Below are 23,279 nucleotides of genomic sequence, written 5' to 3' on the forward strand. Positions count from 1 at the left end.
AGCACTGGCTGGGGGTCTGCAGCCGGGATTCTGTCCCCACTCTCTCCTGAACCCCTGGACCTAAGGGGAGTCTCTCAACCCCTCTGGGCCTCAGTTTCATCCTAGTAAAATGAAGGAAAGACTGGGTCTCTTCTTGCTCTAAACCACTGATGCATGTGGATGGCATGCCCTCAATGAGCACTGATCCTCAGACCCCTCTTCGGCAAGGAGTGACTCAAGATGGGTGCAGAAAAGGAATACATTAAGTTTATGTCTTAGCCTGGGCAACATAGCAAGGCCCTGTCTCTAAAAAAAAAAAAAATTTTTTTTTTTTGAGACAGAGTTTCACTCTGTCACCCAGGCTGGAGTACAGTGATGTGATCTCTGCTTGCTGCAACCTCCGCCTCCCGGGTTCAAGCGATTCTCATGCCTCAGCCTCCCTAGTAGCTGGGATTACAAGCATGTGCCACCACACCCGGCTAATTTTTGTATTTTTAGTAGAGACAGGTTTCACCATGTTGGCCAGGCTGGTCTCGAATTCCTGACCTCAAGTGATCTGCCTGCCTCGGCCTCCCAAAGTCTTGAGATTACAGGCATGAGCCACAGCGCTTGGTCATCAATTTTTTTTTTTTTAAATTAGCCAGGTGTGGTACATACAGGCACCTGCCTGTAGTCCCAGCTACTCCAGATGCAGAGATAGTAGGATCACTTGAGCTCAGGAGTTTGAGACTGCAGTGAGCTATGATTGTGCCACCGCACTCAGCCTGAGTGACAGAGCAAGACCCTATCTCAAAAAACAAAAACAAAACAAAACAAAACAAAAGGCCAGTCGTGGTGGCTCATGCCTGTAATCCGAGCACTTTGGGAGGCCGAGGCGGGCAGATCATGAGGTCAGGAATTTGAGACCAGCCTGACCAACATGGTGAAACCCCGTCTCTACTAAAAATACAAAAATTAGCTGGGCATGGTGGCACACGCCTGTAATCCCAGCTACTCAGGAGGCTGAGGCAGGAGAATCCCTTGAACCTGGGAGGCGGAGGTTGCAGTGAGCCGAGATTGCACCACTGCACTCCAGCCTGGGCGACAGACTGAGACTGTCTAAAAAAACAAAAACAAAAAAGTTTTATTTTTCTTTAAAAAAATAGAGAAACTAGCAAGCTTGTGTCTCTATAGGATAAATAAAAGTTATAGGCCAGGCGCAGTGGCTCACACCTATAATCCCAGCACTTTGGGAGGCTGAGGCGGGTGGATCACCTGAGGTCAGGAGTTCAAGACCAGCCTGGCCAACATGGTGAAGTCCTGTCTCTACTAAAAATGCAAAAATTGACTGGGCATGGTGGCTCATGCCTGTAATTCCAGCACTTTGGGAGGCTGAGGCAGGTGGATCACCTGAGGTCAGGAGTTTGAGACCAGCCTGGCCAACATGATGAAACCTGTCTCTACTAGAAATACGAGAATTAGCTGGGCATGGTGGCGGGCACCTGTAATCCCAGCTACTTGGAAGGCTGAGGCAGGAGAATCGCTTGAATCCAGGAGATAGAGGTTGCAGTGAGCTGAGATCACACCATTACACTCCAGCCTGGTCAACGAGAGTGAAACTTCATCCCAAAACAAAACAAAGCAAAAATTAGCCAGGCGTGGTGGTAGGCCCCTGTAATCCCCGCTCCCCTGGAGGCTGAGGTGGGAGAATTGCTTGAACCTGGGAGGTGGAGGCTGCAGTGAGCCGAGATGGCACCACTGCACTCCAGCCTGGGCGACAGAGCAAGACCCTGTCTTAAAAAAAAAAAAAAAAAATTTGCCGGGTGCAGTGGCTCACGCTTGTAATCCCAGTACTTTGGAAGGTCGAGGCAGGCAGATCACCTAAAGTCAGGAGTTCGAGACCAGCCTGACCAAGATGGTGAAACCGTGTCTCTACTAAAAATACAAAAATTAGCCAGGCATGGTGGGGGACACCTGTAATCCCAACTACTTGGGAGACTGAGACAGGAGAATTGCTTGAACCTGGGAGGTGGAGGTTGCAGTGAGCCGAGATCGTGCCACTGTACTCCAGCCTGGGCAACAGAGCAAGACTCCATCTCAAAAAAAAAAAAAAGTTGTAGAGATTCTCCCTTCTGCTAGGAGAAATTTCACTTCTGACATCAATATTCACAAGTCCGGGGGCTCCCTAGGTCCTCTTCTGAACCGAGCCTTCCTAAAAAAAAAATTTAGGATGCAATGTGCGTCCCTAAAACACCCAGCTTGCTAAAGCATGATGTCCTATCAGACAGGGTCTCCCAGTTCTTGGGCTCTGCTGGTCCTTCTGCCCCAGATGGAGCCATGGCACAGGCCCAGGCCTCTCTAGGTTGCTGGGACCCATCCTGACTCCTCCAATATGGGCCACTGCATAAGCCTCTTGGGTCTACTATTTGTTCCTTCTTTCATTCTGAGATCCAGCCCCACCTTCTTCCCTTGCTTCTGCAATAAGATCTCTGCCCAGGCCCAGATGCTGGGAGCAGTGCAGTACCCAGCTCCCTGTTTGCCTGCCTTGTTCATGCCAATCCCCTTCCCAGAATCCAGATGACATTTCCAAGCACTAGCTGCCATCCTCCTGTCTACACACCCGAATCTCCATGATGCACTGGTGGTTCCCTCTCCCACCATGCACGTCACCCACTCAGCACTCCGATGACCTTGTGCCAGAGCCCCTACTCCTGCTGGCTGCACAACACCCCCACCACCATCTGTACCCACAGTCACAGGAGGCCCCTGTAATCCCCGAAGACAGATTGGACCCCATCCCACCCCCAGAAGCTGATCTTTACTCCCACTTCCTTCTCGGTCCCTGCCTCCAGGGTCCAGTTTTAAGTCTTGGCCACTCCTGATCCCTCCCCACCACCATACAAACATGACAAACAGGGCAATGTCTGAGTGTGGCTAAGGACGCTGCAGTCATCATATCAGGGAACATTCTCCATCCCCACTCAACAACTGAGTTTTCTCCTGGCTGGGAGCAGAAGGAGAAATTCACATCTTTTACATATAGAGTGAGCCTCTCTAGGGTGTCAGGGTCAGTGGTCTCTCAGCTAACAGCTTTGCTCTGGGGCATTCAAGAACCTTCTGGCCCTGCAGAGAAAACCCCACCCTTGAGCTGTACACTCCGTCCCTCCCCTCCTTTCTAACTATTCTCTCTTCTCTCCTCCAGGCAATGTGGGGAGGTGGAAAAGTCACAAGCTTTGAGTCAGACACACATGGGCTGCAGTCCAGACTCTGCTACTTAGGCTATGAGCCTGGACAAGTTACTTGACCGCTCTGAGCTGATCTACAGAACTGGGGATGATAGCACTGAGTTGTCATGAGAAGTAAACAAAATTACAGGAACTACTTGGTAAGAGCCTAGCAAGTGGGAGAGACAGCACGACTGCTTTCTTCATTCTTTTTATTCCTATGGCCCAGGCCAAGCAACAGGGCATGAAAGAGAAGAAACTCGGCCGGGCGCGGTGGCTCATGCCTGTAATCCCAGCACTTTGGGAGGCTGAGGCGGGCGGATCACGAGGTCAAGAGATTGAGACCAGCCTGGCCAACATGGTAAAACCCCATCTCTACTAAAAATAAAAAAATTAGCTGGGTGTGGTGGCGCACCTGTATTCCCAGCTACTCGGGAGCTGGGAGAGGCAGCTCCCGAGTAGGGAGAATCACTTGATCACCGAGGCAGGAGAATCACTTGAACCCGGAAGGCGGAGGTTGCAGTGAGCTCAGATTGCCCCACTGCACTCCAGCCTGGGCAACAGAGCGAGACTCCATCTCAGAAAAAAAAAAGAGAGAGAGAGAGAGAGAAGAAACTTGGTCCATTCCTAAGGTTCCCAGCCCTCCCAGGAGTCTTGACCAGCCTCTACCTTGCCCATAACTACTTTCCATTTTTGGCAGAAACAGCCTCTTCTTCACCCCTCCCTGCCCCACCCCAGTGGGACTTGTTGCTGCAACAGCCTGCTTCCCTTTGAAACTTGCCTGTCCTGTGTTCCGCCCTCCCTGGGGTAATCTCTCTGCACCCATCAAACTGATAACTTGCCAACATAGCACATCAACTTTGGGGAAGCTCCCCTCCCTCACCTCACCCACCCTCTTCCAGGGTATGCCTGTCCTGTGATGGCCACCTGCAGGGGACAGAGTGCTGAGGGTGTTGGCCAAGTAAAGGAATAATTTTTGAAGGGAGAATGCCAGGCTAGGCAGGGGTATCAGAGGCATCCCGGGTCACTTCCTCTGGTGGCTTTCCACTGCTTTGCGAGGCATCCCACCCAGATCAGTCACTTGCTTTACTAGAATGCCCTTCCCCTGCCACCCCCAGCTTGGGGTTCAAGCTGCCTCTTGGAGGTGGGGCTGCATGGATGCAAGACATCTGGGCCACCCTCAACCCCTGCACCTTGCCCTGCACCTGCCCTCAACCCCTGCACCTTTCTCCTTCTTCGGTAACTGTGCTCACATAGGTCCCTCCACCTCCACCTAGGGGCCCCCTTCCTTTCTATTTACTTCTGTTCACATCCTAGCCAGCCTTCAAGGCCAGGGAAAAGGCCACCCCCTTCACAAAGTCATCTTTGATTCCACCCTCAGCCTAGAGCAAGCAGCCTTGCTGAACCTTCTTCTGACGGGTGCTTTCTCTGCCAGCCTTGCCCTAAAAGGATGAGTGCACTCAGGTCCTGTGCCCTGAAATGTCCAGGTTCCAGGCCCCAAGGACAAGGTTGAACAAACACTAAGGAAATAATTCCAGCCCAGGCCTCTTGGTTGGGGTCAGAGCTGTTTTAAACTTTGCCTAAAAATGTTTCTGGTGCTGCCAGCCATAAAGCGGGGAGGCACTCCCTTGAGTCAGGTGTGTCTGACTCAAAAGCATTCCGCCTCTGTTATGTGGGTGAAGTTGTTCACCCAAGCAGCCCTGCACTGCCCGCACAGCCTACCAGGAACCTCTGCTCCAAGACTCCCTGTTCCTGTGTGGCTACCTAGAGAAAGCAAGAAAAGACCCCATGCCTCCCTGAGGCTTCCCTCCTGAAACCTCCCCAGTCTCAGAACCTGAGCAGCCCTGTTTCTGTAATGCTAAATGTCATCAGAGCCCACTGTGGGCTCTCCCTGCCTCTGGTCCATCCCATGCTCGCGGTCAGGTGCATCCATCTCAAGCATTATTTTTATCCTGCCATTCCCCAGTTTCCCAGGCTTCCATGGCTCCCAGCTGGAAACAAAATGCAAACTTAGCCTGGAATTCAAGCACTCAAGAGCATCTGTGAGACAACCTGTATTTCTGGCTCCTTGTCATTTTCCCATCCCTGAAATACACATACATGTACATATTTACACACTGGTACACACATACATGTACTTACATACACACGTACATACACACACACACACACACACACACACACACCATGTCCTAAACTAGTCAGTTGGTTTAGTCTGCATTTACCTTGAGCACTACATTTACTCAGTCACCCACTCACTCTTCATCCACTCAACTCTCTCAGTACCAGGTCTGTTCTAGAGCTGGAACATAACTTTCCTGCTTCCCTACCATCAGCTACTACCTAGAATACCCTCCCCTGTCCCTTCAAGCACTTTGGGAGGCTAAGGCGGGTGGATCACCTTAGGTCAGGAGTTCTATACCAGCCTGACTAATATGGTGAAACCCCATCTCTACTAAAAGTGCAAAAAATAGCCAGGCGTGCTGGCAGATGCCTATAATCCCAGCTACTCAGGAGGCTGAAACAGGAGAATCACTTAAACCTGGGGGATGGAGGTTGCAGTGAGCCGAGATCATGCCACTTTACTCCAGTCTGGGTGAAAGAGCGAAACTCTGTCTCAAAAAAAAAAAAAAAAAAAAAAAAGCATTAAAGACCAGAGGGTAGAACTCAAGCTAATCCGCCACGGTCATCTCTCCAGTGACCAGCTCTTGCTCTGGATCAGTGCACACCAGGAACACACAGTGGGGTAATTCTAACAAACAACCCCTGTGCAGAGAGTCTCCAGGCGGGGAGAAGCGCCAAACCCTTAGGCCTCTTCCTAGGCAGCCTTTGGATTAAACCCTCTCTCTTCCTGATGCTGGGCCTCCACCCGCACTGGCTGGAGAAAAGGCCTCCTTTCGACTATGCCTCCCGGGAGGACATGGATGCCGAAATCCTTCTTCATCTTTAAAGATAATCAAAAATGTCTACCAGAGCCAGGCATGGTGACTGGAGCCTGTAATCCCAGCTACTCGGGAGGCTTAGGTGAGATCACTTGAGGCCAAGAGTTCAAGGTTGCAGTGAGCTATGATTGTGTCACTGCACTCTAGCCTGGGCAACAGAGCGAGATCCTGTCTCTAAAAAGAAAAAAATGTCCACTGTGTACACCCTACCACACATATACATGCTCTCTCTCTCTCTCGCTCTCTCTCTGCGACACACACACACACACACACACACACACACACACACAGAGTCACACTGTGCAACAGAATGGCTGAAAAGACTCATGTTCAATTAAGTTGTCTTCGGCATTTGGGTTCTTATTTCTATGTTCCTGTGGTATTTATGGCAGGGGAAGAGAGGAAACCCTACTAAGTTTTGAGAAAGAATTCCCAATCCGTTTGCGGTAAAGAGGGTGAGGGGGCCGGACGCAGTGGCTCAGGCCTGTAATCCCAGCACTTTGGGAGGCCAAGATGGGCGAATCATGAGGTCAAGAGATTCAGGCCATCCTGGACAATATGGTGAAACCCCGTCTCTACTGAAAATACAAAAATTAGCCAGGCTTGGTGGTGGGCGCCTGTAATTCCAGCAACTCGGGAGGCTGAGGCAGGAGAATTGCTTGAACCCGGCAGGTGGACGTTGCAGTGAGCCGAGATCGCGCCACTGCACTTCAGCCTGGCGACAGAGCAAGACTCCGTCTAAAAAAAAAAAAAAAAAAAGTCGGGCGCGGTGGCTCACACTTTGGGAGGCTGAGGCGGGCAGATCACCTGAGGTCAGGAGTTTGAGACCAGCCTGACCAATATGATGAAACCCCATCTCTCCTAAAAATACAAAAATTAGCCTGGCATGGTGGCATGCCTGTAATCCCAGCTACTCAGGAGGCTGAGGCAGGAGACTCGCTTGAACCTGGGAGGCAGAGGTTGCAGTGAGCCGAGATGGTGCCACTGCACTCCAGCCTGGGCGACAAGAGTGAAACTCTGTCTCAAAAAAAAAAAAAAAAAAAAAAAAAAAAAAAAAGCAGGTGACCTGGGGTGAAAGCCCAGGGGTTAGCGCCTAAGGCCTGGGAACACCCTGATGAATGTGACAGTCCTGCTGTCAAGGAACTCACAACTGTTGGGGGAGACAGACCATAAGAACACAGAGCCTGGATGCTCAGACAGGGCTAGCGGGAAGCAAGGAAAGTCCCTGCACCCGGACTTAGAGGCCCAGGAGAGACTCTACAGAGGGAGCGACCACCAGGCTAAAGACAAGAGGAGCCAGAAGAGTCTCCCGTGGGCTGGGGAAAAACACATGGTAGCAGCAGAAGCTTGGGGAGGGGAAGAAAAGCAGGTCTGAATCCTAAATGGCCTCGAGGCGCTTGGGCTGTAGCCTGCAGGGATAGGGACCCTTGGAAGGGTTTTGTGCAGGGAAATGACATAATGGTGTTTACCTTTTAGAAGAGATCTAAGGGGAGAATCCGGTTAGGGAGCCCAGTTAGGAGGCTCTTGCAAGGATCTCCGGGAAGGGAGGAGTGGGGAGTGGCAGCAGGGAAGGAGGGAGGGGCAGTGATGGAACCACACCACATCACCCCACATCACATCACACCCTAGCCCAGAGAAAGCTTCTTCTGGTCTGGTGGCCTGAGGGAAAGGAAAGAGTCAAAATGAGCCCCTGTTTCCCATGCTGGTGAGATGGAGGCTGGCTAGTGGAGGGCTGGGTCATTTTGGACATGGTAAACCCAGGAGGAGGGGCGTGCCTGGGGGGCCATAGGAGAAGGGGCTGACAGGTGCCATTTGGGACAAGTTGTGTTGGAGGTGCCTGGGGGATGTGTGAGTGGAGATGACCAGCAGGCAGCCTGATGAACTGGCATGGATTGAGGAGAGGGTTCTGGAGTTGAGCTAGAGTCATCCAAGCACAAGGAAGTGAGGTTGTCCATGGATGGGTGAGATGTGAAAGGCGGGAAGTTCAGGGCAGAGCCCCGAGGAACACCGTGTTTCAGGGATGGACGAAGGAGACTGAGAAGGAGTGGCAGGGAGGCAAACAAACAAACAAAAAACAGGAATCACCAATTCAGAGAAAACAGCGCAGTGGCAGAGCCTTCAGCGGACGGGGAGCCTCTGTACCTCCAAGGCTGGAGGAGCGGCAAAGCCCCTGAGTCTGGAAGGTCTGTGGGGGCAGGAACTTGCCTGGTACATAATTAGTGCTCCATAAACAGTCATTTAATGAACAGATGAAAGCCGTAGGTAAGTTCCGACGCAGGTGAGAGACCTCGGTGTATGCGTATTGTGGAGCAGTCGAGTGGATCAGACGGGAAAGTTGCTTAAGTTGTTCAGTCCCAGGATCTCTGCCTCTCCTACCAGTGGGCTTGCGGGAACCCCTTCCCTTATTCTCTCTCTCACCCTCTCTGGCCAACCAAGAATTTTACAGAGGTGTGAGAGAGCCCCCGAAGTTTTGTAGAGATGCTCATGACACAGATTGCTACAGAGGAAAAAAGTCACCCCTGGAAAACTTATCTAAGACTATATCATGAGGTGGGCTATTTTGGGACTCAAATTACACAGGAGGGCCTGGGAAGTGTGCAGGGATGAACACAGCTACAATTAATGTTAACTATAAGGTGTCATGTCTTCATCTTGTGAACACACAGCCCTCAGTGTGCGGCGGGTGGGCGAGAGGAAGGTGAATCCCTCCCGCCATGTACCCAGGCAGGAGTTGGGTGGTTTTGGGGGAAACCTCAAGTAATTCCTGTGCCGGAGGAAGGAGGAGGGACCCAGGCAGGGTTGCGGGGAATTGCTGGAGGAGGCACGATTTCTCAGGAAGCCTGAAGTCACCTTGGGCAAGGTGGCCTCCGAAGTTGGAAATGTAACTACGATCGGGCCCCACCTAGTTCAGGGAAAGTCCAGACTCAGGACCAGAGAGACCGGGAGAGGACCAGGGGCTTTCCTAGGGTGTCACAGCCTCATGGAGTGTCCCTGGAAAAGAAGTTACTTAGCTTAATCTATAGGGCCTGTGCCTGAAAGAAATCAGTTCCCACTCTTTAAAAAAAGATTTAAAAAAAAATCTCAATCACGGCCGGAAACAGTGTGTCAGGCCTGTAATCCGGCACTTTGGGAGGCCGAGGCAGGCGGACCACCTGAGGTCAAGAGTTCGAGACTAGCCTGGCCAACATAGTGAAACCCCGTCTCTACTAAAAATACAAAAATTAGCCAGGCATGGTGGCGCATGCCTATAGTCCCAGCTCCTTGGAAGGCTACGGCAGGAGAATTGCTTGAACTAGGGAGGCGGAGGTTGCAGTGAGCCGAGATCGCACCACTGCACTCCAGCCTGGGCCACAAAAGTGAAACTCTGTCTAAAAAAAAAAAAAAAAAAAAATCTCAATCACATTGCACAGAGCATTTTGCTGGGCCAGAGGGTGGAAGGCCTGGGGATCAGGCTGTGTGGAAATGCATCCCAGTATTTCCAGTCACCAGCTGATCATCTCGAACTGGATGTCTCCCCTCCGGAAGCCTCGGCTTATTCATCTGTGACACCTCACAATAATCCGTCTCACGGAGTACTTCAACAGATTTGGGGAAAAGGGGATGGGTCAAATTAGATAATTGTACATTAAAAGGCCTCCATAGCCTGCAACCTCTCTGTGAGTGGCACGGTATCACTTATCAACCTGCCTTGTAAAGACTGCTATGAGAATTTGACTCCCAGCTAAACTAAGAGAGTCACCAGGGCAGCCAGCTACCATGTCTGATTCCTCTGTGTTATTCTCAGAGGCAAGCGTGTTATCTATCTGTGTTATTATCAGAGTCAAGTGTGTTATCTAGTACTGCTTATCTATTAACTGCCTCCAACTGTTGGTTGAATAAGTAAGTCATTGGTACATAAAGGTGAATATCACAAAACGACCACAATATTTCATATTAGTTAGATCTAGGAAAGACCTTTTCTGATGTGAACTGTTACTAAAATATTCTGTTCTGCTTCTAACCTTCTGTCCAACTGCAAATCACATCACATAATATTTGTGGTCTTTGAGAGCAAAAACCATGCCTTAATCATTCTGTTTCAATGTGAGCTCCGGGTGGGCAAGGACTTGGTTTTGCTCAGAGCCTGCACTTGGAAACAGGCCTTGCGCTTGGTAAGACTCCATGAGTATTTGGTAAACAAACAAATGGTTTCTAACCCTTAACACAGAGCTACGCATTCAGCAAATGTTGGTTGGATTAATTATTAAACAAGGGGGATACTTTTTCTTTCTAATATCTCTTTCTAACATTCCCGACTGAGGCGGTGTAGCAGAATGGGTAGGTAGGCAGGCTCTGGAATCAGATGGTCTGGGTTTGAATTCTGCCTATTCTACTTACTGGCTGAGTGACCTAGAGTAGCTACTGAACCTCTCTGTGCTTCAGGTTTCTCACTTGTGAAATGAGGATAACATTTTTTCTCCTTTTTTTTTTGTTGCCCAGACTGGAGTGCAATGGTGCAATCATAGCTCACTGCAGCCTCAAACTCCTGGGCTCAAGTGATCCTCCTACCTTGGCCTCTGTAAGCACTGGGATTACAGGTGTGAGCCACTCAGCTCAGCTAACAATTTTTCTAATTACAGGGTTCATTTAAAGTGTACATCAAATAATTAGCACATAGTAATTGCTAATTTTTTTATGACCATGTCAGTCTCAACAACCTTCACTGGCTGCCCTTTAACCACTGGATAGACCTAAAGTCGAATTATCCACAATTTGGCCCCATATCCCCCTCTTTCCAGTCCCATCTTCCGATACTTTAACACTAGCTGCCCTTTACTGGCTGCTACCTGTGCCAGACATTCTGCTAAGTGGTCTATATCCATTAACTTGTTTCCCTTCTCAAACAACCTAGTAAGGTTGGACTTCATTTTTAAGAGACAGGGTCTCACTATGTTGCCCAGGCTGAACTCAAACTCCTGGGCTTAAGGGATCCTCTTGCCTCAGCCTCCCATGTAGCCAGGACTACTGGCCCATCACTGCGCCCGGCTGAGGTGGGACTTATTGCCCATATTTCATTCATGATAAGACAAAGGCCCAGAAAATAAAAATAACTTTCCTGGGGACACACAGCTAATATTAGGAAAGCTGGATTCATTCCCAGGACTCTGCGATATGAAAGTTCACGCTGTTATTTACCGTCTCTGATATCCTTGCCAGCAAAGTTTGGTCAGTGGACCAGCACTCCTAGCATTACCTGGGGGCTTGCTAGAAATGCAGAGTCTCAGGCCTCACCCCAGACCTACTGAATCAGAATTTACATTTTAACAAGCCCCCTGGCTGCACAGTAAAATTTTAGAAGCACTATTGTAAACCACTTTCTACCAGGGATACACAAGTACTAATTAAGTCAAACAAGTGTTCTCGTTTAATCCCTACACTAATCTGGGCGGTCAGGAGAGTTAAGCATTATTATCCCATTTTGCAGATGAGGAGACTAAGGCTCTGAAAGGCATCTTGAAGTGACTGAGTCCACATAAGCCCGATGCCAGCATAATGTTCTGACTAAACCCAGTTTCAAGTCCCTCCACCAGTAATGTCTTCATTCCCTCTCTCCACCTTGAATTCCTCTCCTCCTTTTAGGCTCCACTTGAAATCCCTTCTTGCTGGTCAAAGCCCTTCTTACCCAGTTCCCACTGGGCAGATTGCTTCTTCCTTCATATTCCCATAAGCTCCCTCCACATACCTTTCTCTTGGCTCAAATTCTTTAAGAAATGTACACTGGGCACATACTGTGTACCAGGCACACGATAGGCATTGAGTAAATGTTTGTTGAGCCCATTTGCTCCCAAAGCATTCCTGACTGTGTTTATTAAAACACTCTTGGGCCATGCCTGTAATCCCAGCACTTTGGGAGGCCAAGGCAAGTGGATCACAAGGTCAAGAGTTCAAGACCAGCCTGGCCAAGATGGTGAAACCCTGTCTCTACTAAAAATACAAAAATTAGCCGGGCACGGTGGCAGATGCCTGTAACCCCAACTACTCGGAGGCTGAGGCAGGAGAATCGCTTGAACCCAGGGGGCAGAGGTTGCAGTGAGCCAAGATTGCACCACTGCACTGTAACCTGGTCGACAGAGCGAGACTCCGTCTCAAATAAAACAAAGTAAAACAAAACAAAATAAACAAAAAAAAGCCCAAAAAAACCACTCTCATTACTCCTATCCTCTTCTGCGTTTGTCTCTCTCTCCTACTGCCCTGAGCTCCTGTGTGTCTCCAAACGATTGAGTCTGGCATCTTGTAGGGTGTCAAGTCGTAATAAACTAAGTGCTCTCCCATCTAAGGACACAATCTGTCTATATGTACTTAAGAGTGGAGCATTACCAGGAGTGAAGCTTTCCAGTTCCCAAGAGGGGTAAAGGACAAGTGAGGTGATGGACACCTTGCTGCTCACCACTCCCAATCTTTGGGCTGACACAGGATGCCAGAACTGATTATTGTAAAAAAATATTAATAACAATAATGTACAGACATTTGAAAATCTCTCATTTTTTTCCAGAGCATGAAAGGAGGGCCTAGAAATGGTAAGTGACCTTTTCAAATCCCCTGGGGTGAAAACCAGGTCCCCAATAACCTGTCGTTTCACAAAAAAAGGAGAAAGGGTAAAGGCGGCCGTGATGTCAGGGAAAGACCTCCAAGTCAGAAAACCTTGCAGTCGCCGTGCTCTGCCTCTTTCACAGGAGACCTGGGCAACGCACAGGTTGCTAGGCCTCAATTTCTTTAACTGTAAAATGAGGGGATTGGAGGAGCTTGAAAATCTCCTTCCAGCTCTGAGATGCTGCGCTATAAAATGAGAGAAATGTGAACCTTTGGTTGTTATGATCTGAAAATATTTTGAATGTGGAGAATCAAACTGTAGAGCAGTGCATGAACAACATAATATGTTAATGACTAAGACGATTGTATTTAATCCGATGGGAAACAGCAGAGCTGCTGCCACCGCTGCTGCTGCTGCTGCTGCTGCTGTGTGTGTGCGTGTGTGTGTGGTGTGCACGCACGTGCGGTTTCCTTCCTTGAGCTCAAACATATATTTTGAATCACTAATATAGTAATCATGTCTCTGGCAGCCTATCTTGCCCAAACACACACACATAGACACCACACACCCTACTTCAAATTAAAGTGGGGGCGGGGGGAATTCCACTGCTGCTCTTTACATCATTTCTATTTGGATGGCTATTTTTTAGAAGAAAGTTTTATAGTGAAGGTGTTGGACTCCCAGCCCAGAAGGGCTCTGATCTCAGAACTGGGACGCAAGGGTGGGGAGCTCGAGCTCTCATTAGCATTTCGCTTTTGCACACCCACTGCCCGCTCCTCAGTCGTCACAATCCCGTCCTGCAGCAGGCCCCCCCACCAACACCGGACCCTCGACGGGGAAGGGGTCAGCTCGGCGGCCCCAGAGGCGACTGGGCCAGAACACGTGCTCCGGACTCCACGTGCACGGAAAATGAACTCGTACCCGCGACGCGGCCGGCGGGGGCGGATGGCAGCAAGGACCGGACAGCAAACCTTTACCCCGCGGAGGAGTCGGGTCCGGAGCCCGCACGTGGGTCTGCGACGGCCCCGCCCCCAGGGGGCGTCCCCTCAGGGACTCCAGACCCGGCTGGTGGGCCCTGCAGGCCCGGGCCCGACCGCGTCCGCCAGGCCGCCCGGAGGTCCCGGCGAGCCCGGCGGAGGCGGCGGCCCCTCCCCGCCCGACGGCCACGCCCGCGCGGATTGGCCGCTCCCCGACGGCGGGGCGGGGCGGGACGGGCCGGGGCAGAGCTCGCGGCCAGGTGAGGCGCCCCGCCCCTCGGCGGCTCCAGGTGCGGCTGTGGGACCTCGGACCGCGGCGGGGCCAGGGCCAGGGCCGGGGCCGGGACGCCATGGCCGAGTCCCAGCTGAACTGCCTGGACGAGGCGCACGTGAACGAGAAGGTGACCGAGGCGCAGGCCGCCTTCTACTACTGCGAGCGGCGGCGGGCCGCGCTGGAGGCGCTGCTGGGCGGTGGCGAGCAGGCCTACCGCGAGCGGCTCAAGGAGGAGCAGCTGCGGGACTTCCTCTCCAGCCCGGAGCGCCAGGCCCTGCGGGCCGCCTGGAGCCCCTACGAGGACGCCGTCCTCGCCGCCAACGCCCGGGGCAAGAGCAAGGCCAAGGCCAAGGCCCCCGCGCCGGCGCAGGCTGAGTCCAGCGAGTCCCTGGCCTACTGGCCCGACCGTTCCGACACCGAGGTGCCTCCTCTGGACCTGGGCTGGACGGACACTGGTTTCTACCGCGGCGTGAGCCGGGTCACGCTCTTCACCCACCCCCCCAAGGACGAGAAGGCGCCGCACCTCAAGCAGGTGGTCAGGCAGATGATCCAACAGGCCCAGAAGGTAGGCCCCCGCCTTCGCCCCCACACCGCTGGGACCTCGGCCCCAGTCCCCTGGACCAGGAGCAGGGGCAGGCCGCCCTGAGCTACCTCGGGAAAATGGGGCCCAACCCGCCCCTACTTCGTGGGGCTGCAGTGAGGCCTGTAGAGAGAATGGCTGGGAACGTGTTTGGCAAATTACAAGGTGCTGGACAGATGTCAACCGTCGGTATTCCAGCGTCCAGAGGCGCTGGCTCTGCTCTGTACTTCTGAAACTTCCCTGTCCAGTCTCCCTCCCCAGGGAAGACTGGGGGCCGAGGCCCTGTGGTTAAAATGCACCACTCAAAGGTCTTGATGATAACCTACGTGCTGCCCAGAACATATCCCGAGCCTCTTTCTCATGTGATCGTCAAAGCAACTTCAGGGAGTGGGTGGCTGTGACCTTCCCAGTCCCACCTCTGCCATGCTGCTCTTTGGACCACCCCTCTCCTCCCATAGTCAAAGCTGGCCTGGCGCCCTCACAGTCACAGCCTCTCCTGGGCCGGGTACTAAGCCCTAGCTGCCTGGAATGAATGGGGGGCGGGGTATATTGAGCACTTACTGTGTGCCTGGCCCTGTGCTGGGCGCCTTGGCACAGCAGGTTACCTGACTCGGCAGCTCAGGAAAGGGCTCCTACTTAGCATATGTGTCCTGCTTGAGAGTTGGAAGGAGGGGCTGTTTCCAGGGTGGCTGGTGAGGCCAGTCCGCTGTGGAGCAGGCGGAAGACTTTATGCCTTTGGGTAGGAGTCCTGGGCAGCTTCCAGATCAAATATAGGATGCCCCACTACATTTGAACTTTCAATAAACAACACATAACTTTTTAGTATCAGTTTATCCCAAACATGACATAAGACATACTGATACTGAAAAATTCTTCGTTGTGTATCTGAAATTCAAATTGAATGGGAACGTTTTGTACTTTTGTTTGCTAACTCTGGCTGCCCTGCACTGAGATTTGTTAAGAAACAGCAGCAGTTTTTGGTGCCCAATTCAGAATAATACAACAGGAGTGGCTTGGGTTCACCACTCGAATTCCACTCAGTGAGTGAGGTTGGAGTCCTGGTTCCCCTCGAGGCTGAAGAGGCCTGAGGAGGGAAAATAGAGCTAGAAAGACCAGTGCTCAGGCTCATCTTCCTGGAAGGGGTGATCTAGGTAGTTGGGGTGATCTAGATAGTTGGCTACATTGGCTACCAGAAGGAGGGGTTAACTTTCCACTGCGCACATTTCTTTCCTCCCTCTCTATAATTCCTCCCTGTCTGACTGAGTTTTCTTTGTATATTGTGTTCTGCAGAAGAAAAAGGCAAGATTGGACACAGAAGAGGGAAAAAGGATGTAGGCGGCAATACAGGCTGCAGCTGGGGTTAGGGGTCAAGTCTCATGATGTCATACTAACAAAGCCTCTATTTATTTAGCATTTAATATGTGCCATCCACTGTGTTAATGACTCACCTGCATTTTCTCATTAGCTTTCCACAACACCCGGGTGAATAGGTGTTTTCCTTATTTTTGGAGAAAAAGACATCAGGATTCAGAAGTTTCTTGCCAGAGGTTCCATAGCTAGTAAGTGGCTGAGCCAGGACCCAAATTCCAAAGCCCTTGCTCTTAACCACTGTGCTACACTGCCCCAGTGTCTGAAATAATGGTGCAGTCCGATTAAGCAAGGGATTTGAATGAAGCTAGCCTGGTCACAACCTGGAGTGCAGGTGGAGTACCCCTGTTACAAGAAGGGGGAGACAGGGCTTCTGGCCACTGAGGCATCTAGTCCCATGTGGGATGACAGGACTATCTCCTGCATAGTGAGGTATTTTTGACTCTTTAAATATTTAACAACAGAAACTTTTAACAATTGTGAACCCATCCAATAAGTACAGGTTTAACCAGTGATTTCCTGAGGGTCGACTGTGTGCCAGGCACTAACTAGCCATGAAGAAGATACACGGTGTGGCATTGCCCTCCAAGAGCTTAACAAATGCTAGGGCTCTGTTGGAAAGAAAAGAGTTTTTAAGGCTGGATGTGCCTAATCTGGGAAGGCTTCCTGAGGGAGGTGAGTTGCAGAATTGGAAAGGGAGAGGGTCAACTGGAATGGGCACTGTCTCAGTAAGAGAGCTTTTTGCTTCAAAAAAGCAAGGAGGTTTGACTGGCAGGAAAAAAGACCTGTCGTGGGGGAAGGTGAGTACTGTGTGGGGCCTGGTTTGGGGACCCTAAAACTGGGTCCAAGGCAGGTGACCACTCCCAAGGAAGCAACAGTGTTGGACACTGTCTGTGCCCACCCAAGTATCAGGACCTCCGGGTCCCCACCCTTAATCGCTGTCCCACCTGTCTGCACAGCCTCTTCTTCCCAAAGACCCTGTGAAGAAGTTGGGACAGAGAGGTTGACCCTGTTTCACAGGTGAGGAAACTGAGGCACAGAGAAGGAAAGAGACTTGCCGAGAGGTCACGTGGCTGGTTCTAGAAAAACCCAGCTTCTGCTCTAGGGACTGCACCTTCTGACCACTGCCTGTCCCCCACCCCCACACCAGCTTGTCCAGCTGGCAGGCAGCCTTCCCTGGCCATTAACTTAGATCCTTCCTCCTCCCCTTTTGCCCCGAGGGAGGGAGTTTCCTTTGTTTCCAGTGAGAGTCTGGCTGCTGTGAGGCCAGGTGGGGCAGACTGAGATGGTTTACGTGCAGGGACATGGAACTGCCGAGGGGAGGCAGCAGGACACATCCAACTGTGTGCCAGAGTTTTGCATTTTATTTCGTTTAATCCTCAGAATAACCCTGTGAGGTATTATCATTTTGGTTCCTGAATCACAGACAGGAAAGTAAGGTTCAGAAGGAGTTGCCCGTGGCTGCCGTGCCTGCAGTCACAGGCCAGTGGGTGATTCTATACCTGGTACTCAGGGATATGGAGAAAGGAGCCTAATTAGGAGAACATGAATGGGGGGTCAGGGGGGAGGGGCTGAGGATGGGGACCAGTGAGGAAACAGCCCAGCAGGGGCCTTGTGGACTGGTAGGAGGGCCTTTGAGGAGGTCAGGCTGAGCGGCCTGTACCCTGGGCCTCTGCAAATGTCAGAAAGCCCTTCCCAAACCGCCATTCAGCTGTTTACTTGTGGGGTGGGGTTTTTTTCTGCTGTTTTTTTTGTTTGTTTTGTTTTGTTTTGTTTCCTTTTGAGTGATCTGCTTACCTGGGTGCCTCTGAATGATGGACTTTGTCTACTTAAATTACAGGCAGAAAGGGCGCCTTTAGGGACCCAAAAATGATCTCCTGGCCTATGATACGCTAACAAAGAAGACCAGGGGAAGTTGCTGATGCGTGGGCTGCTCAGGTCATCGTAACTGCCCGGGAGTGGACTTACAGCAAGACCATGTGTAGACTGGGAAACTCTTGGTTCTTATTTGCAAAGCCAGAGTAAGGGAAGCAATCTGGATGGGCTGGCAACTTGGAAGGATTGTGCATCCGTTGGCCACTGGACAAATATTTAGAGGTTTACTGCATGTGCTAAGCATACTTTAGTGGAAAGCAGATACCTAAAACACACCTCTGCTCTTAAATAGCCTAATCTTCTGCTGATCCATCATCTAATACAGTCTGAGGAGTGCTGGACAGAGGGCGTGGCAGGAGGGGCACTAGCCCAGCCCGTAAACCGGGTTAGGGAAGGCCCTTTGATGCCGAGGACCTGTCTACAGGCATGTCTGAACGCAGCAGGAAGCTGAGATGGCACCAAGCTGTCCACCCATCTTGCGCCCAGGCTCCCTTGTGACCAGCGGCATCCAATTTTGAGGCTGCTGAGCGGATTTAGAGACTGTTGCCTCGTGCTTTGGGAACAGAGGCAAGTTTACCACACCCGCTTCTCAAAGATTGACCCTTGACCCCTGCATTCCTGGCTCACACCCAAATGCACCATTGACCCAGCTAACCAGCTCATCTTGGTTTATGACAAACTGTCCAATCTCCTTGGCACCTCAATAGCTGCGTAAGGCAGGGTCTTTTCTTCATTACACAGAGGCTCCCTCTGAGCTCCAAAAGGGTGAAATGACTTATCTTCAGACCAGGACAAGGAGTTTACACAGCATCCCCAGGTCCTTGGTTGGGATTACCAGTGATGCCAGTGACCCCATGCAGATTGTAAACACAACCTAGGAGAGGGAGGCTGCTGGAGTAGGTAACCATGACTAACTAGGAGCGGCTTCTATTTTTATTCCTGTTGTAGTTAGTGGAAAAGGCCTGCCTGGATGGTTGGCGAAAGAGGGTAACCAGCCAGGCTGGTCCCTAACCCACCTCTGCCTGTCGATGGGTTTGTCCCTTTTCCTTCAAGGCCTCGCTAAGAGGCCACCTCTGCCTTGGCATTTTGTCAATTTAATTTTCAATCCAGAAGGTCCACACAGTTTGCTTTGGGAGAGTGCATTTGACCCTCCTGGACTGGGAACTTTGGAAGAGAGAGACTGGCTTACTCTCTCAATTTCCTTTCTGGTACCCCAACAGTGCCCTGGCTGTCACAGGTGATTAATTATCTGTTTATAGAATTGAAAACTGTCTTCTATTGGCCGCCTGTCCCTCCGGGGAAGCAGGTGTCTGGAGATGTCCCCATGGAATTGCACATTCCCCGGGGAACTCCTTTAATCTACATAGTAACAAGCTGGCTGGCAGCAGAGAGAAGAATGCTCTAATTTGGGGATATGGGGTGCAGGGAGGGAGGTGCATCAGGGGATTTAGGGAAAGTCTCCAGAGCAGGAGGCATGGCTGGCTGAGGTTAGCAGCCTTGGTTTGAGGTCTGGGCAGCTGGTGGGAGGAGGATATGGTGAACAGCTGGAATACAGATGCCCCCAGGCGTGGCAAAGTCTTGGAGTCATCAGCTCAACTCCACAAAAGACTCAGCTTTGCATATGGTGGGCCTGGCCCCTGAGTGGAGCCTACTGTCTTTCCCCATTAACCTCAAATGACATTTCCCTCATTCAGCTACACTGGCAAACAGTACCAAGCGCTTTCTCCATACCAGGCACTTTGCTGGACATTGAGATGCTGCAATGAAGCAGATGCCCCAAAAAACCCTAGTTTAAAAAATATGTAATTTTAAAAAATGTTACTGGTTTTTGAATGCTGAAAGTCAAGCAATACATTCATTAGTCACCTCACCACCTTGTTTGAGAGCCGGTCCCAATTCTTGACTTGCTCCTAATACCTTCCTACCTCCCTCTTTTCTCCCATTATCCTCCTCCCCTTCCGTCTAAGGGGGACAATTGACTTTATCTAGAAGCTCCTAAGCTGCCTTTTAAAAGCCTGATTTAAATTCACAGAGCAAGAAGAGGCCTCTCAGGCAGCCCAGGGACCCACAGGCCCCACGCACTCCTAACCGTTCTACCCTTCTGCAAGTGGCCATGCCACGTAAGCTTTGTTTCAGAGGCACTGGGCAGTTCCCGAGTCCTTGCTGCATTAAGGATGGTGGATAATGGCACAGTTGCAGCTCCAGAGAATAAGCACTTCATAGCCTTTCTGGGATCTTGCCCCAGCCTGTCCAGGTATTCCTGGCAAGCCCTGGACGAATTGACTATTGGATTCTGAGTCTCTCTCTTTTATGCTTGATCAATGATCCCAGGAGCTGGCATTTCTGAGCAATGGACCAGCTTCATGTCAAAAACAGAAGACACTTTGAAGTTGAAAGGTCTTGATTTCTGCCCTCATCTGACCACTTACTTACTGAGTTCCCTTGAGCAAATCACCTCCCTTTCTAAAGCTCCTGGCTGATAAAATGGGGAAGATAATACCAAGCTTCCTGGATGGCTTTGAAAAACAAGGGAGGGTGGGGCATGGTGGCTCATGTCCCCAGCTCTTTGGGAGGCCGAGGTGGGCAGATTGCTTGAGCTGACAAATTTGAGACCAGCCTGGGCAACATGGCAAATCCCCATCTTTACAAAAAGTACAAAAATTAGCCAGATGTAGTGGTGTCTACCTGTAGTCCCAACTACTCTGGAGGCTGAGGTAGGTAGGTGGGAGGATCGCTTGAGCGTGGGAGGTGGAGGTTGCGGTGAGCAGAGATTGCGCCACTGCACTCCAGCCTGGGTGCCAGAGTGAAACTCTATCTCAAAATAAATAAATAAAAAAGAAAACAAAAAAACAAAAAGAAAAACAAGGGAGAAACGATGTGTGAAAGCTGAGGATACTGAAAAGTATCATACAAATGTTCATTATTTTAGAAAGTAACTGCTGTCATCTCTGTCTTTTTGCAGAGCAGGGGAGGGAAGGGTGGCCGAATTTTCTCCCCAGAAGTTAGGGAGCCCCACCCAGGAGATTAGAGGTAGGTGAATTGGGAGGGCCAAAGACCCTGTGCCGGTGTGTCTCCTGTTTCCACCTTTGAGCGAGACAGGAGTGGCTGCCCACAGCCCTCCCACCCACTCACTGCATTGATCTGTTGGCTGTGATTTGGTGGTGGTGGGCCATGGTTGGTAAGGGCAGCTTTCTGCTGGCCTCCGAGCTACCTCCGGGAGGCTGTGGCGTTGGAATCCTCAGCCCAGGATCTATGCTGGGATCTGGCATGGGCAGAGAGGGATAAAGCAGGAAGGTGCAGAGGCTTCCTTGTTCCTAAAGCAGGGGTCCCCTGAGGATGTTCCCCACATACAGTCATCCTGAAGGGCCAGACTGCTGCACAGGCCCAGCCCAGAGAGCCCCAGGGCAGCCTGGAAAGACTCCCCAAGTTCTTTTAGTTCTGGAGAACTAAAGCTTTCATTGGAACAGGAGGGTGGGGCTGCTGATGGTTAACCATGATGTAATCATTGCCTTGGGCTGTGTTTCCCTCTTTGGAGAAGAGGGAGGGGAGAGTTGGCTCCTCTGAAATCGGATACTTTGGGTCCCTGAACCTCTGAGGATGGGTATTTCCCAGAAAGTTCAAAAGTAGAAGGTGGGGCCTCAGTAAATTTCATGACCTTCTCTTGAAGGTTCACGGTAGCAAAGCCAGTTCTGTTGGGTGGAGGTCTCTGAAAGCCCAGGCCACTGGCGGGTGGAGGGAGCCCACGCGGCTGGGAGCCAGGAGCCTGGGAATCGTCATTTTTGCCCTGGCCATCTCTTTCCTAGCTCACTGGGTGATGTGGGGTACATCATTTGGCTTTGCTGGGCCTCTGTTTCCGCATCTCTAACATGGGGATAATTCTTGCCTTCTTGCTTATTTCCACAAATTGTTCTGAGAACCTAGTTCAAGGCTATGAGAAAGCACTTTGAGAAAGGTGAGTGACGCGTACGGTAAAAGGGATTTCTCTGAAGAAGGGCTAATGTTGAGTGATGGGATCGGTGCCCTGCGTGCCATTTCGTTTCGTTAATCCAATCCTCAGCACCTTGCAAAGGAAGGGATATTTTCCCTGAGGCTCCGGGAAAGCATAAGGTTGCAGAACTCAGAAGAGGCTGGGGGAGATTCCACCCAGGTCTCAGCTCAAGGTGGTGTCCATCCACGACAGTTGCCCTTGGAAATTGTCCTCTGGGGCCATCTCTTCCTCTAAAACTTCCAGAAACATTCAAAGTCTGTATGTCGCCAGCCAGGCCCTGGGAGGCTCTTGGACCAGTTCTAAAGACAGACAAGTACACAACTGCCAGCTGGTCCACTCTGTGCCTGGGGAAGAGGGTTCCTCCTGTCTAGTGACATTGAGGCAGGTAACACAGGGAAGCTGGGTACAGGTAGTTTCTCCAGAGACCTAGATTGTCCTCTTTATGGCCACTTTCTGGCCCCCTGGGACTTACGCCCCTCCCTGACAGGCTGAGACCTTGAAGTGAGTCCCACCCCAGCAACTGTCAGTCCCTCCAACTTCTCACCCCCAGGGATGCTGCCTCACCTTGGCTGGTGGCCAGATCTGCCTCCCATTTCTTAGGGTGTACAAAGCAGAGCCTGTTTGGGGACAAGCTTCCAATCCAAGCTGGGGGAGGGGGGGAGCAGGGCAGAGAACAAACGAGCCCAGGGCTGCGTCCTGGCTGACCACCTGCCCCTGCTCCTGGGGCTGTCCTGAGCTGCCCCCCAGGCTGAGTCATTCTAGCTATGCCTGCCCGCCCCCACCCCCACACACCATGCCAGGTGCCATGACCAGCCGGCCTTAGCTGGAGCTGCTGCCCTTCCCAGTTTCCTTGTTTATTCTCTGAAATCAGAGTCTGTGGACTTGCTAATGATCCCATAATCTTAGCCCTGGAAGAGAGCCTATGGCTTTTCTAATTATTAGTCTCTCTGGCCCAGGTTTCCAATAATCCAGAAACACATCCCCGGCACAGCTTGCACACCAGTCATCATTCTGCTGAGCTTCTCGCAGTCCTGGCAAGGCATGTGGGAGGCTCCGGATAAGTGTTATTTTATTTATTTATTTATTTATTTATTTTTCAGCAGTGAGTCAGGAGATGGGGGTGCGGAGGTGGGACCCAGAACTCTCTACCTTTCGGTGGGCCATTGAGGACAGACTATGAGTTTCCTTAACTCACCTATCCAGGAGGGCTCCCAGACGGCCTGGAGATTCCCTGCATTTGCTCATTCACTCACCATGTTTCACTGAGACCCAACTATGTGCCAGGAACCAGAAATTTACAGAGGAGTACAATGAGAATTCTGCCTTAAGTCTAATGGGGGGTGACAAAAAGAAACTAAATTACAGCGCAGTGGTGGGGGTGGGGATATTGATAGCTATTACTTATTGGGCATATAAGTGCTAGGCAAATGCCAGCCCTTTTAGAATTTTTTTATTTTATTTTATTTTTTGAGAGGGAGTCTTGCTCTGTCACCCAGGCTAGAGTGCAGTGACTCTATCTCGG

At 51.1% G+C, this 23,279-nt stretch overlaps 1 protein-coding gene across 2 annotated transcripts in view; it reads left to right on the forward strand.

Annotated features, from left to right (window-relative positions):
• The first annotated feature begins 13,921 nt into the window (after positions 1-13,921).
• FAM83F (family with sequence similarity 83 member F) overlaps positions 13,922-23,279 on the forward strand; it is a 48,317-nt gene continuing 38,959 nt past the window's right edge. For both annotated transcript variants that reach the window (XR_010139468.1, XM_002831162.4), the window contains exon 1: positions 13,922-14,511. Coding sequence is in view for 1 of the 2 variants with exons in the window: in XM_002831162.4 (XP_002831208.1) it covers positions 14,023-14,511 (489 nt within the window). In the remaining variant the exon portion in view is untranslated. The remainder of the gene's footprint in view (positions 14,512-23,279) is intronic.

Source organism: Pongo abelii, chromosome 23 (genome assembly GCF_028885655.2).
Source record: "Pongo abelii isolate AG06213 chromosome 23, NHGRI_mPonAbe1-v2.0_pri, whole genome shotgun sequence".
In the NCBI taxonomy this organism is placed as follows: Eukaryota; Metazoa; Chordata; class Mammalia; order Primates; family Hominidae; genus Pongo; species Pongo abelii.